This window comes from Scyliorhinus canicula, chromosome 4, assembly GCF_902713615.1.
Source record: "Scyliorhinus canicula chromosome 4, sScyCan1.1, whole genome shotgun sequence".
Taxonomy (NCBI): domain Eukaryota; kingdom Metazoa; phylum Chordata; class Chondrichthyes; order Carcharhiniformes; family Scyliorhinidae; genus Scyliorhinus; species Scyliorhinus canicula.
The window spans coordinates 81,876,731-81,890,637 of NC_052149.1; the positions used below are offsets into that span (position 1 = coordinate 81,876,731).

General features: G+C 42.4%; 1 protein-coding gene across 1 annotated transcript in view; it reads right to left on the reverse strand.

Moving 5' to 3' along the window:
• Positions 1 to 13,907, reverse strand: part of lamc1 (laminin, gamma 1) — a 342,939-nt gene that overhangs the window by 170,266 nt on the left and 158,766 nt on the right. The window contains exon 2 of the mRNA XM_038794612.1: positions 2,339 to 2,643. Coding sequence (XP_038650540.1) covers positions 2,339 to 2,643 — 305 coding nt within the window. The remainder of the gene's footprint in view (positions 1 to 2,338; positions 2,644 to 13,907) is intronic.

The following is a 13,907-nucleotide window of genomic DNA, read 5'->3' on the forward strand; positions in this document are numbered from 1 at the left end:
CCTTCATCATGTTTTCCTGCACTTATTTGTTGAAAATTTGCCTCGGGTCCGGACATTAAATTCTTTTTAAAAAATCAAGCCTCGAGCAGGAGCCACCCAACGTGCGACTTCGTCCTGCATGCTACCACCAGAAGTCCCTCAAAAGATATAATATTCCATAAGTACAGTAAATCATGTTGATATGGTCAAAATTGCAACAGAAAAACGTCTACATTTCCTACCTATTTTTGTCCCCACCAAGTTTTGGCAAAAAAAAAAGTTGTCTGCTCTTTTAAACGAGTTTGAGATCACAGTTGTGTTTCCTTTCTTATAGCTGTAACATTATAGATCACGGGCTTCAAGATGACAAAAAGGACTTGTACAAAGTTCATTTTTAGTTTCCAAACTACGTAATTGTTTTAAACCTTTCACAAGTCATGTTGAAACTACTAGATTCTTCACTATATTCAAAGAGACACACAGTCAGGTTCTACCAGTTGCAGAAGAAAATGATGCATTGAAATTACCCTTTGGAAATTTAGAAAATTGTTTGGAAGTTCAAGGCATTTTTAAAAATAAATTGCTCTCAGTGATAGCATCAGAACAAAGCTGGCACTATATTATGCATCTTAAAAACCATTCAGGAATATTTTGAAGACCATTCAAAGATTTGATACGATCATATAGTTCATGGGGAAACTCAGTAGTATTTTTGGTAATGGTAGCTTTCTGAAGTTGTTAATGAGTTTGAATATGAACAAATCATTTTCTTTCTTGAAAGAACCATTTCTGGTGATCGATATCTGTACATGGCCATAGTAATGGTCCTGGCCAACCATTACGTTGGGTACAGCCTGCATATACTTCTGTGCCTGAATATGGTAGATCGAGTCATCCTCCTCAACAATGAAGGGGCAGCACGGTGGCGCAGTGGAAGCACTGCAGCCTTATGGTGCTGAGATCCCAGGTTCGATCCCGGCTCTGGGTCACTGTCCATGTGGAGTTTGCACATTCTCCCCATGTTTGCGTGGGTTTCGTCCCCACAGCCCAAAGATGTGCAGGGTAGGTGGATTGGCCACACTAAATTGCCCCTTAGTTGGAAAAATGAATTGGATACTCTAAATTTATTTTAAAAAACAATGAACTGCTGGTTTTCAGGCACAGGCCAATTAATCTCTCGGTAAATGTTCAGATGTCTTACAACACCAGGTTAAAGTCAAACAGGTTTGTTACAAACACTAGCTTTCGGAGCACTGCTCCTTCCTCAGGTGAATGTGGGTGTGATTGGGTGTGAATCACCTGAGGAAGGAGCAGTGCTCACCCCAGTCCAACGCAGGTATCTCCCTATCTTAAAAGTACATGGTCAGACAGTTATCTGCTGTAGCACAGGCCTCAAGAGAATATGACTGATGTACATATCCTGTCCCATTGGCAAGGAATCAAGGCAATCACCTGGGATATTCAATAGCGTTCCATGGAGGGGGAGGGCAAAAGAGAGTGAGGACTCCCAGACCAAAAGATTATCAAATTACAAGGCAAACATTCTAGTCACAACCATGTCTGAATCACTAGGTGATGACCATGCAACAGGTCCACCCTTTGTGTTTAAACTTCTGCTTTCTCTGCAGTAAGAGGACAAACAGCTGAGACACTGACAGATGAAAGACCTGAACAAGTTCACCCTTCCCTCCCTCTCTCCAACCCACCTTGAAATCTTTAAATTCTGTTTAATGACTGTAGCCGACTAGGGATGGCCCTGCTACATACAGAGGCTTCTTAAAATAACTCAGCCCATCTGCAGGAGGACAGCCAATCAGCCATCTTCATCTTCAAATCTGAAGCCTTTAGCCCACAGTGGTAGGAACATTCAAAGACCACGGAGTTCAATCTGAAGCCAACAGAGTCATCTACCACATATTTTCTAGATCCTAAATTGACAAATCTATCCTTCCCCACTCTAATCTATTGGTGCGCGTGTATGAAAGTCGAGTATGTGTACATGCGAAAGTTGGAGCATACTTTATTATTTTACTTAGATCAGTTAAGTATAATAAAGCTAACTCGCTGTAAAACTTAATAAAACCTGTCCGACTGAGTCTTTTATGATCACAGTCTGTAAGCAGTTAAACACTTATTGACCTGGCAAGAATAAGCTTTTCAAACAAAATACCTGTTGCGATTAATGAGGAGGGAAAAGGAACCATTCGTCCCCTCCTCACATGATCATAACAGTGACAAAATTCTTCACAATTAAATCATTTCTCCTGACATGACAAAGACTATTGTGTGTATTGAAGTACACCATGCAAAATAACAATTTTAAAGTTACAACTGGGTACGGTTTTTTTCTTGACTATACCTGCAGCACAGGACTGTTGTCAAAGTTGTAAGCGCTGGGCCTCCCTTCCAGAGTAGAAAAGGCAACATTTCCTCCAGTGAGTGGTGATATGTCACTAAATTCATCAGTGCACAGTGCCTTCTTTTCATCGTCTCCTGTTCGGATAAACCCACGATTGTTTTTCTGGTAGGTTTTCTCACAGGATCCACTGTAATATTGGTATGGTATCCAAGGCCCATCTTCATTAGTTCGTTTATAAATAACAAAACTCTCAGGTCGACTTGTGTGAAATTTCAATCTTACGTATGTGATATCAAATGCTTTTCCTGCAACCAAAGAAAAACAAAAAGTGAACTTAATTTTTACCAGCTACATTTTTGCACTTCAACTTGTTGAGTGTACAAAGAACCCCCATTTTTACAATGCCTTATGTTTTCAGAGCCTGCCTTCATAGGTGCCCCTGAACCATTTAATTATTTTTAAAGCGCAAATGCAATAGCCAATGTGCAGACAGCAAGGTCCCACAAATAGCAAATGAGGTGACTAGTCATTAAGTCATTTCTTCATTGGTGTTAGTTCAGGAAGGAATGTTGGCCAAAACAAAGAATTTTGCGGTCTTTCCAAGTCATGCCATGGGTTCTTACGCATCCACCTGCACATAGACCAATGCAGTCGGGCCGGATTTAAACGGCTCATCTCCATATTGTAGCTTCAGCCTAAATCTATGCAGGAATCCTGCAAAAATGATCTATATTGGGTAAATGTGCAACATCCATTTAGATCCCAAGCATGGGGAGGAACAACCATATACAAAATGTGATTAGAATAAAGGACGCTGCGCAGGCAGGTAACAATAGAAACTGTATAAATTAGCCAATCAAAAGTTCTGCAAAATTGTATTTATGCAGGATACCCAACAAGTCGGTGGTTTATAAATGCATGAGAAATTGATACATAATTTATAGGTTCAAAGGGTGAATAAGACATACAGGAAATAAAGGTTATTGGAATGGAATTAATCTGGACACGTGAATCTATTTCCTTTCGTAGAATGATACACCACAGAAGTCAGACATTTGGCCATTCGTGTTTGTGCAGCTTCTTGGCAAAGCTATCCAATTAATCCCATTTCCTTGCGCTTTCCCTTCAATTATTTACCCAATTCAATTTTGGACATTGTCATTTTGGGCAAGTTTGGCTGGGTGATTCCTGCCAAAACTGTCGTTTTAGGTGTGATCCAGACCTGATTCACCCAAACGCGTCATTTTTTTGGCCTTGGGGAATTTCTCCCTAGTCTAGCCCACACAGGCTCCCCCCCCACCCCAACTTTCATGAAGCCCCTTCATACTAGACCCCTCCCCCCCCCACACACACACACACCGCTACCCTTCATACACCCCCCCCCCTACTCCTCCTTTATTGGGCATGGCCCCCCTCAGGCCCTGACCATTGGCAGTGCCAACCTGACACCCAGTCACTGACCCCTTAAACTGTGATTATGCCCTCTGGTCCTAGACTCGCCCAGAAGAGGAAACATCCTCTCAGCATCTACCCCGCCAAGTCTCCCAAGAATCACAAAGGTCTGAATAAGGTTGCCTCTCATTCTTCTAAATTCATGGGTACAGGTCCAATCTACTCAACCTCTCCTCATAAGAAAATCCCTCCATACCCGGGATCAACTAGTGAACCTTCTTTGGACTGATTCCAATGCCAGTATATTTTTCCTTAGATAAGGAGACCAAAACTGTTCACAGTATTCCAGGTGTAGTTTAAATAGTGCCTTGTATATTTGGACTTTTCATTCAAGTTGAAAGGCCTACATTCTATTTGCCTTCCCAATTACCTGCTGAACGTGCATACTAGTTTGTGATTTATGCTCAAGAACAGCCACATCCCTCAGTGCTGCAGTTTTCTGCACCTTTCACCATTTAATAATATTTAGCTCCGTTATTCTTATTGCCAAACCTCATTTTCCTACACTATATTCCATCTGGCAAGTTTTTGCTGTTGGAGCTGCATTCATCCAGGCTGGAGGATATTATTCCATCATGTGATCACTTGTGCCTTGTAGATGGTGGATAGGCTTTGCAGAGTCGTGTGCTGAGTTTTTGTACCACAGGATTCCTAGCTTCTTAACTGCTTTTGTAGCCACAGTATTTACTTGGCTCATCCAGTTCAGTTTCTAGTCAATGACCAACCACCCCCCCCCCCCCCCCCCCCCCCCCCCCCCCCACAAGATGTTGATATTCGTAGACTTAGCAATGGTAATGTCTGTAAATGTCAAGGAGCAATCATTTGATTCTCTTTTTTAGGAGTTGCTCATTGCCTGTCACTTCTGTGGCTTGAATGTTGCTTGCCACTTGTTATCCTAAGCCTATATTGTCCAGGCCATACTGCATTTAGACATGGACTGCTTCCATATTTGAGAAGTCATTAATGGTACTGAACATTTATGCAGTCATCAGCAAACATCCCCACCTCCGACCTTACAGAAGGCAGGTCACTGAAAATGGTTGGGCCTAGAACACTACCCTTAGGAACCTTTGCAGTAATGCCCTGGAGTGAGATGATTGACCTCCAACAAGCACAAACATCTACCTTGGTGCTAGGTATGACTCCAACCAATGGAGAGGTTTCTCCCGGATTCCCATTGACTCCAGTTTTGCTAGCCTTAATGCCATATTCAGTCAAATGCTGCCTTAATGTCAAGGGTAGCCACGCTCACCACATCTCTGCAGCTCTGGCATTCAGCTCTTTTGTCCATGTTTGGACCAAGGCTGTGACCCTGGAGGAACGCAATCGGAATATCTGTGAGCAGGTTATTGCTGAGTTAAGTGTCTATTGATCACCCCTTCCATCAAGTTACTGATGATCAAGAGTAGACTGATGGGGTGGGATCGGGCATGTTTGTCTACGGGACATATCTGGGAACTTTTTCACATTGCTGGAGATACACCAGTGTTGTACATGTACTGGAACGGCTTGGCCAGGGGCGTGGCAAGTTCTGAAGCATAAGTCTTCAGTAGTATGCCAGAATATTGTCAGATCCCTTTTATTCTGCAATATCCAGTGCCTTTAGCTGTTTCTTGATACCACATGGAGTAAATTGAACCATTTGAAGTATGGCATTTGAGAGTGATGCTGGAGATCTCCAGAGAAGGCCAAGATGGGATTATTCACTTGGCGTTTCTGGCTGAAGATTGTTGCAAACGCTTCAGCCTTATCTTTTAATGTGCTGGAGTGCTGAAGGTATTTAGTATCAGCACACTGTTTATTACAATCCCGAATTTCATATCATCTGCAAATTGTGCCGCGATTGCTCAAGTCCAGGTCATTAGTACACATTTTTGAAAAAGCAGTGGCCCTGCAATGGACTCCTGGGAAATGCCATTCCATATTCCCCACCAGACTGAAAAACAACTATTTCCTGTATTACAACAAAGTCTAAACTTTAGAAGTATGCAACTGCTTATCAAGTGTGTTATGAAGACCCGGTCAAGGTGCAACATAATTGTAAATCTTTGTTTTCTTTCTGTTTTTTGTCTCTTCGCCATTTTGTATGCATGGTCCCTTTAATACCATGGATTTAAATTTTAGTTAACAAAATCTATTCTAGGCACTTTATCAAAAGCCTTATGAAAGGCTTAGGAATGGGATGTGACACGTTTGCAATCCGCCAGTTCTCCAGCACCACCTCATATGCAAAGAGGATTGGAAGACTGTGGCCAGAGCCTCTGCACATCAGTCACTTATTCCTTAAATAACCTAAGATCTCACCTGGATCAGGTGACTTTTCTTCTTTTGAAAACTGCCAACCTTCTAAGTAACTATTTTTATCCCATCCAAAATTGTTACTGCCTCCTTTTTTATTGAGAGATCGACATCATCCTCTATTCTAGTGAAGGAATTTAATAAAAGCACTGTGCCCCCACACTTTCTCATTTTTGATCCTGAGTCAGCCCCACCATTCCTTTGACTACACTCTAAACTACCCATGAATTCGTACAAGACTTTTGGGTTCCTTTTCATGTTAACCTCTAATTTATTCTCATTAGCTCTTTCTCTCTGGAGATCTAAAAAGATCGAAAAAGAAAAAGAGGGGCAATGTACTTTCTGTATTCAACTTGGTTCTCCACTGTATTAGAAATCCTACAATTGTGAGAAGCCTCCTTTCTCCGTACCATTTTAACCTCGATCTTTCGTCATCTAAGGAGCTCTAACTTTAGGCATCATTCCTTTCTGGGGCGAGTGTTGTCGAAGACAAAAAGATCCAAAGTGTTTTGGGACAAGGAACCATGTAATTATAGTATTTTTATGATCTGCTGTAAAATGCAAATGTATTTAGGCCGCTTCAAATGGGTGACATTATTAAACTTCAAGTGGGTAGAAACATTAATTTGTTCTTTGTGTACCTTTGACTACCATCAAAATTGTGGACCAATGTATTTGTATAAAAACATCAAAAGTAACCTCAACATTTCAACCTTTAAGTATCTACTGCCATCAGCCATTTCTTGATATCATAGGGGATACCGATGGAGCCTCCTCCTCCACTTAGTCGTTTAGTCGACCACCATTCATGGGACTGATGTGGCAGGGCTTAGATATGATCAGTTGGTTACGAGAACACTTAGCTCTGTTGCTCATATGCTGCTTCAATTGTTTGGCATGCAAATAGTCCTCTATTGTAGCTTCAAGTCTGGGCCCGCACGGTGGCAGTGGTGGTTACCCGCTGCTGCCTCACAGCACCAGGGACTTGGGTTAAAACATTTTTAAATAAACATTTTATTGAGGTCTTTTTGGTATAGAAACAACAACAAAATAGACAATATACATGAAACCATAAACATAGTGCAAAAACCGTTTACCTTTCGTCCCGGTCTCACCCTTATTACCAACCCCCCCCCCCCCCCACCCCACCTACGTCTGCTGCTGATTAATTTTCCGCAAGAAAGTTGACGAGCGGTTGCCACCTCCGGGTGAACCCTAACAGTAAACCTCTCATGGCGAACTTAATTTTCCCCATACAGAGACAGCTAGCCATGTCCGATAGTCGGGTCTCCGAATTCGGGGGCTTTGGGTCCCTCCATGCTAACAGTATCTGTCTCCGGGCTACCAGGGAAGCAAAGGCCAGAACGTCTGCTTCTTTCTCCTTCTGGATTCCTGGATCTTCCGACACCCCAAAAATCACCACTCTGGACCCAGCGTCACCCTTGTTTTTAAAACCTTGGACAAGTCCGCAAACCCCAGCCAAAATCCCCGAAGCTTTGGACATGTCCAAAACATGTGGACATGGTTTGCTGGTCCATCCGCGCAATTTGTTCACCTGTCTCCCACCCCAAATAACTTGCTCATCCGGGCCACTATGGACGCATTCACTCTACTCAACGCGTCTGCCCATAAACCATCCTCTATCTCACCTCCCAGCTCCTCCTCCCACTTACGCTTCAGCTCCTCGGTCTGAGTCTCCTCCAACCCCATAAGCTCCTTATAGATGTCCAAACGCTCCCCTCCCCACCCTCTGGAAATTACCCTATTCTCGGATTCAATTCTGACCTTGGATGACTGTCAGTGTGGAGTTTGCACGGACTCCCACCTGTACACCACAGTGCCGCTGCCACCTCTAATGGGTCGGTCCTGCTAGTGAGACAGGACATATCCAGAGATGGTGATGGTAGTGTCTAGGACATTGTGTGTAAGGTACGAGTCCGTCAGTATGACCATGTCAAGCTATTTCTGCGGGACAGTTCTCCCAATTTCAGCACAAGTCCCCAAATGTTAGTAAGGAGAACTCTACAGTGTCAACAGTTTGCCAGTCATTTTCGGTACCCTAGCCAGATGATCTGTCCGGTTTCATTCCTTCAAGACTTCTGGGCAGTTTGTTACAACGGAGTGGATTGCTGGGCCATTTCAGAGGATGCTTAAGAAGCTACCACATTACTGTGTGTCTGCAATTACATTGGGGCCCACCCATATAAGGAAGGATGATTTCGTTCCCTGAAGGACATTAGTGAACCAGGTGGGTTTTTACGGCAATCAACATTATTAAGACTGTGTTCTATTCCAGTTTTCTTAATTGATTTGAAATTCCATTAGCTTCTATGATAGGATTTGAGCACGTACTCAGGGAATTAGCCTCGCGCTCTAGATTACAAGTCGAGTGACATTACTACTATGCCACCACCTCCCTTTTTTCATGTCCCATCTCTCCTTGTAACTAATGATTTTAAGTTCCTAATTCTCTCCTCCTCAGCAAAATTACTGCTATTACCACTACTGTATCAATTTCTCATGTAACAACTTGTACTCGGCAATCTTATTCAACACACAATGTCACATGCACCCAATATACATCTTAAAGCTATTCTGCATTCATCCACTGTCTGAAATCTATTCCTAATCTACTCATTTCTCTACTGCTATTTGTCACTTTCATTTCTCAAGGCGTGATGCATTTAGGCTCTTCCCAACAGTATAGGTTAAGTTTGCCACAAGGACAGTGGCCCCAGATCTGTTGAGGTGCAACTCGTCCATCTTTACAAGTCTCTTCTGCCCCAGAACTGATCCAAACGGCCACAAATCTGAAGTCTTTCCTCCTGCATCATTGCTCCAGTTATAATAACCGGTTTTATCACTCTACACTCACTTCTCTATGACATGGGGAGTAATAAAGAGATTACTACCTTTACTCACTTCTGTCTGACAAAGTAAAGTAATCTTTATTGTCACAAGTAGGCTTACATTAACACCGCAATTAAGTTACTGTGAAAAGACTCTAGTCGCCACATTCTTGCGCTTGCTCGGGTACACTGAGGGAGAATTCAGAATGTCTAAATTACCTAACAGCACGTCTTTCGGGAGGAAATCGGAGTGCCCAGAGGAAACCCACGCAGACACGGTGAGAACGTGCAAACTCCACAGTGACCCAAGCCAGGAATCGAACCTGGAACCCTGGTGCTGTGAAGCAACGGTGCTACCCACTGTGCTACCGGGAGTAATCAAGAGATGATTTGTGCTTCCTTTGAGGGCATACTGTCTAAATTGCACCCTAGCATCCGAAATGCTCACTTCAAGACCTCAACTTTTTCCTTCCTATGTCATTAGTTCCCACATGGGCCTGGACTTCTTGCTGTCGTCCTTCCCCTCTCAAATGTTCTGCATTGTAGTAATGTTCTTTACCCTGGCACCAGGGAAGCAACACACCATGCAGAACTAATGTTGATGGTTGCAGAAAAGTTTTTCTCTCCCCCTAACTGTAGAATTCCTTTTGACCACAGCATTTCTATATATGGCTTTGTCCCCACCCCTCGCAGCTATTTACCTCAGTGCTGTGGATATTCTCTAGACAGCATTTCCCCAACAGGTCATCGCCTTCACTGGTATTTAGCATCACAAAACGATAGGAGTGTGCCACACATTTATTCCAGAATAATGTTTCGTAATCAGGGAACAATTAATACTTTTCATGATCATCTCCAATTAATGCAGAACTCACAATAGGAGTAAGCAAGAGCCAAAGCGTAAATGTTGGCAAGCATCGTCAAACACAAAATATATAAATGGATAATCCTACACAGTCTCCTGCAGACACCTCCATTGCAGAAGCCAGTGTCTGGTGAAGTTGGTTTACTCTATCTATCGTTAAGGATATGAGATACAAGAAAGGCTATCGGTCGCCAGCTGAGCTGCTCTATTATCCAAGACCTCAATCTAACCTCTAGTTAACAGTGGCAACTGGTCTACAATTTGCGAAGACAGGAGCATTAATTGTCCAGAATTATAACTTATAACCATTTTTGTATTTGTAGTGCGCAGCCAATACATTTAAGGATGCAGGCTTTAAGTTTTTTCGGCAGTTAGTTACGCACGTGTTGTAACTTAAAGAGCCAATTTGTGCTTGATCACTTCTGGATTGTCTCATCATTCCATCTTTGAGTTTCCACCATCAAACAGAAGATTCCACATTGAAATATGGGAACATTATCAAACGTATGCCCACGTATTCCAAAATCTTCTTCCCAACCATAGTTTTTTCAGCATTTTAGTACTCCACAGACCAAACATTTTAAAAAGGGAAAATATTGTGGAAGCTGAAGATTTAAAATATAAACAAAGTAATGGGAAATTTCAAACCAGCCTGACAGCATGTGGAGAGTGGAGAGAAAAAAAAAGTTAATGTTTTGAGTTCCAACATGACTTTACTTTTGAACACCAACAGTTTAGACCAAGCATTTTAGTTTTGCTTTTCACTTTCATCAGGAATATTCTCAATTGTTCACCATGACAAGTGTTTCAAATTTCAAGAAGCACAAACAAAAAAATTATGATCCAAGAAAAGGGTAAACTTTTTTGAAAAAACATGAAGAGTAGGAACTGTGGAATAGGCAACCAGGGAAAATCACCGAAAAAAAATTATGAAACTGGATGAGCTTCTGGAGAAAGCATAGAGAAATATGACAAGGAGGCAGATAGCAAGTTTTTGTGCAGTTCCGAAAAGTAAGTAACATTTGCCACTACCATGTCACTTTTCTCATTAAGCCAAAAGAAATATACTTCAATATTTCCTGGAGACGAGGAGATCTTTGCAGAGTTGATACAGGATTATTAATAATTTAGTCTTTAGCATGTATTTCAACAGACGGTGCTTTATTTTCTTACATAAAAGGTCAACACATGCCCATTAAGAAAGGCCAAGTTAACACACGATTACTGAGCATCAGATTCAAACAATCACAATGCAATTAGGTATTGCGGCGGTGTGAAATCGCAACCTACATACTGGAGTACGGGGTGGAGCAAGGGTAATAAATAGGGTCACCCATAAAGTATGGAACAATATATCCCTCTTCCTTATTTCCACAATAGCAAGTCTCTTGACATGTTCCTCAGAAAATTCTTCTGTCTCACAGCTACACATTGGTTCTGGCTGAATACCTAAATCACACATTTTAATCAAGTGGAGCCCCTTGTCCATGCTTTGTCACAGTTCAACACAAATGTCTTAATAGAATGTTGCTAAATGGCCAGGCATTGTGTTCATGCTTATGTTTAAAAGTCATAAAACTCAGCTACTGAATAGGGCAGCAAGGATTTAAAGTACATCTTGTTATAAATTGTTCTTCCCACCAGAATAGCAAACTTACCACTGTCCATGTGGAGTTTTCAAATTCTCCACGTGTTTGCGTGGGTTTCGCCCCCACAACCCAAAGATGTGCAAGCTAGATGGATTGAACATGCCAAATTGCCCCTTAATTGGAAAAAATGAATTGGGTACACTAAATCTAAAAAAAAAGCACACTTACTGGATGCACTTTACAATGGCAGAACTTTAGCTTCAGTCATCAGACACTTCATAGATTTTCATAGAATTTACAGTGCAGGAGGCCATTCGGCCCATCGAGTCTGCACCGGCTCTTGGAAAGAGCATCCTACCCAAGGTCCACACCTGCACCCATAACCCTGTAACCCCACCCAACACTAAGGGCAATTTTGGACACTAAGGGCAATTTAGCATGGCCAATCCACCTAACCTGCACGTCTTTGGACTGTGGGAGGAAACCGGAGCACCCGGAGGAACCCACGCACACACGGGTAGAATGTGCAATCTCCTTTAACAGCACCTTCCAAACCCATGACTTCTCCTACTCAGAATGAAACAGCAACAGCCACATGGAACACCACCTCTGTAAGTCACACACCATCCTAACTTCGAACTATATCAGCATTCCTTCAAAGTCACTCGGTCAATATCCTGAAACTTCCTAACAGCATTTTGGATCCATCTACTACACTAGATGGACTCCAGTGTTTTAAGAAGGCAGCTCACTACCACCTTCGCAAGGGCAACGAGAGATCACCATCAAATGTTGGTCTAGCCAGCGATGCTCAAACCCCACAAAACAATAATACCAACCTTGTGTACAATAAACTGTTCCCAAAAGAATTCATTGAGGTTGGTATTTACTCTAAAGGATTTCAGTGCTCAAATTGTTTTACAATGTAAATTGTATCCTTCAGTCATAGCCTAAAACTAAACTTTGTACTTTTCAGTACAGCAATCGGACAACAGCTGTAATCATGTTACTAGTTGATAACTTCAAACACAAGATCAAGTCACTACAATTGAATTAAAACTCTACCTTAAGGCAAAACTGAAGCCAGCATTCATTCCAAGTACCAGGAGTACTTTAAGTATTTAACTTGGTGGCAAGTTGTAGCTTGTAAAATCCTGACCACCAGCACATCGTCAAACAAAATACAGACAATAAAAATGGTTACAGGTTTGCAAAATAGAGGTACAGCAAAATACTAACATTTCTAACTGAGCAAGTACAATGTACATGTGTATCAGATTGATTGTGAGAGGGATGCCAATGCAAAAGCCTAAACCTGAACACAGGAAATTACTGAATTTTGCCACCAAATCTACTCTAGTGCTTGCGTAGATACTCTTTCCCCCATGCTGACCAGAATCCAATCCTTCTGCAAGCCTGTTCAGAAGTGAAGGTTGTCTATTGGAAAGGAGCTCAAGGGGTTGGTGCGATCTCTTGGCACTAAGGAGGTTTTAAAGAGAACAGCAATGTTAAAGGGACAGGTAAAATGTAAAGCCACCCATTCGCCATTTCCCTCAGAGGACTCCAAACTCCAAAGATCTTCGACTTTATTGGCTCTGGACAATGGCTTCCATTGCACCAGCTTCTGATAATAATAGTCTTTATTATTGTCATAAGTAGGCTTACATTATCACTGCAGTGAAGCTACTGTGAAAATCCCCGAATCGCCACACCGTCGGCACCTGTTCGGGAACACAGAGGGAGAATTCAGAATGTCCAATTCACCTAACAAGCTGGTCTTCTGGGAGGAAACCGGAGCACCTGGAGGAAACCCACGCAGACACAAGGAGAGCGTGCAGACTCCTCACAGTGACCCAAACCGGGAATTGAGCCTGGGACCCTGGCATTGTGAAGTTGCAATGCTAACCACTGTGCTATCATGCAGAATTGACTAAGCTTAATAACCTATTTATACTTGCCAGAAGGAACACTTTGCATAGTTGTAGTCTTCACATTTATTTAAATGATTCTGCCCTGTATGCCATGACTGTGATGCTGGCAGCACTTGAAGCAGGAATCTAGGCCTTGGAGAGAGCTGATACAGGAAAAAAACCATGGCCCAAGCAGCAACTCACCAAGGCTCGTTCTAAACCCGCAACCTCAACTACCGAGGACAACGGCTGAAGATACATGGGTATGCCACCCCTGCAAGTTCCCCTCCATGCCACACACAATCCTGTCTTTATGTCCTCCTTCATGGTTATTGGATCAAAATCCTGGCACTCCTTCTCTAAAAGCATTGTGGGTGTACCTACACCACGTGGACTGCAGCTCATCACCACCTTCTCGGAGGCTGTAACAGATGGATAATAAATGTTGGCCTAGCCAACAATGCCCAAATTCTGTGAAAGAATTAATGTAAATAAAAAATGCAGTAAGAAAACAAGTGCGGTACAAAGAAAGCAAAACACGGAGAAGTACAAAAGATTAAGTATTTAAGAGGAAACATTCCTTCCACTGTTTGCTGCGCACTGCCA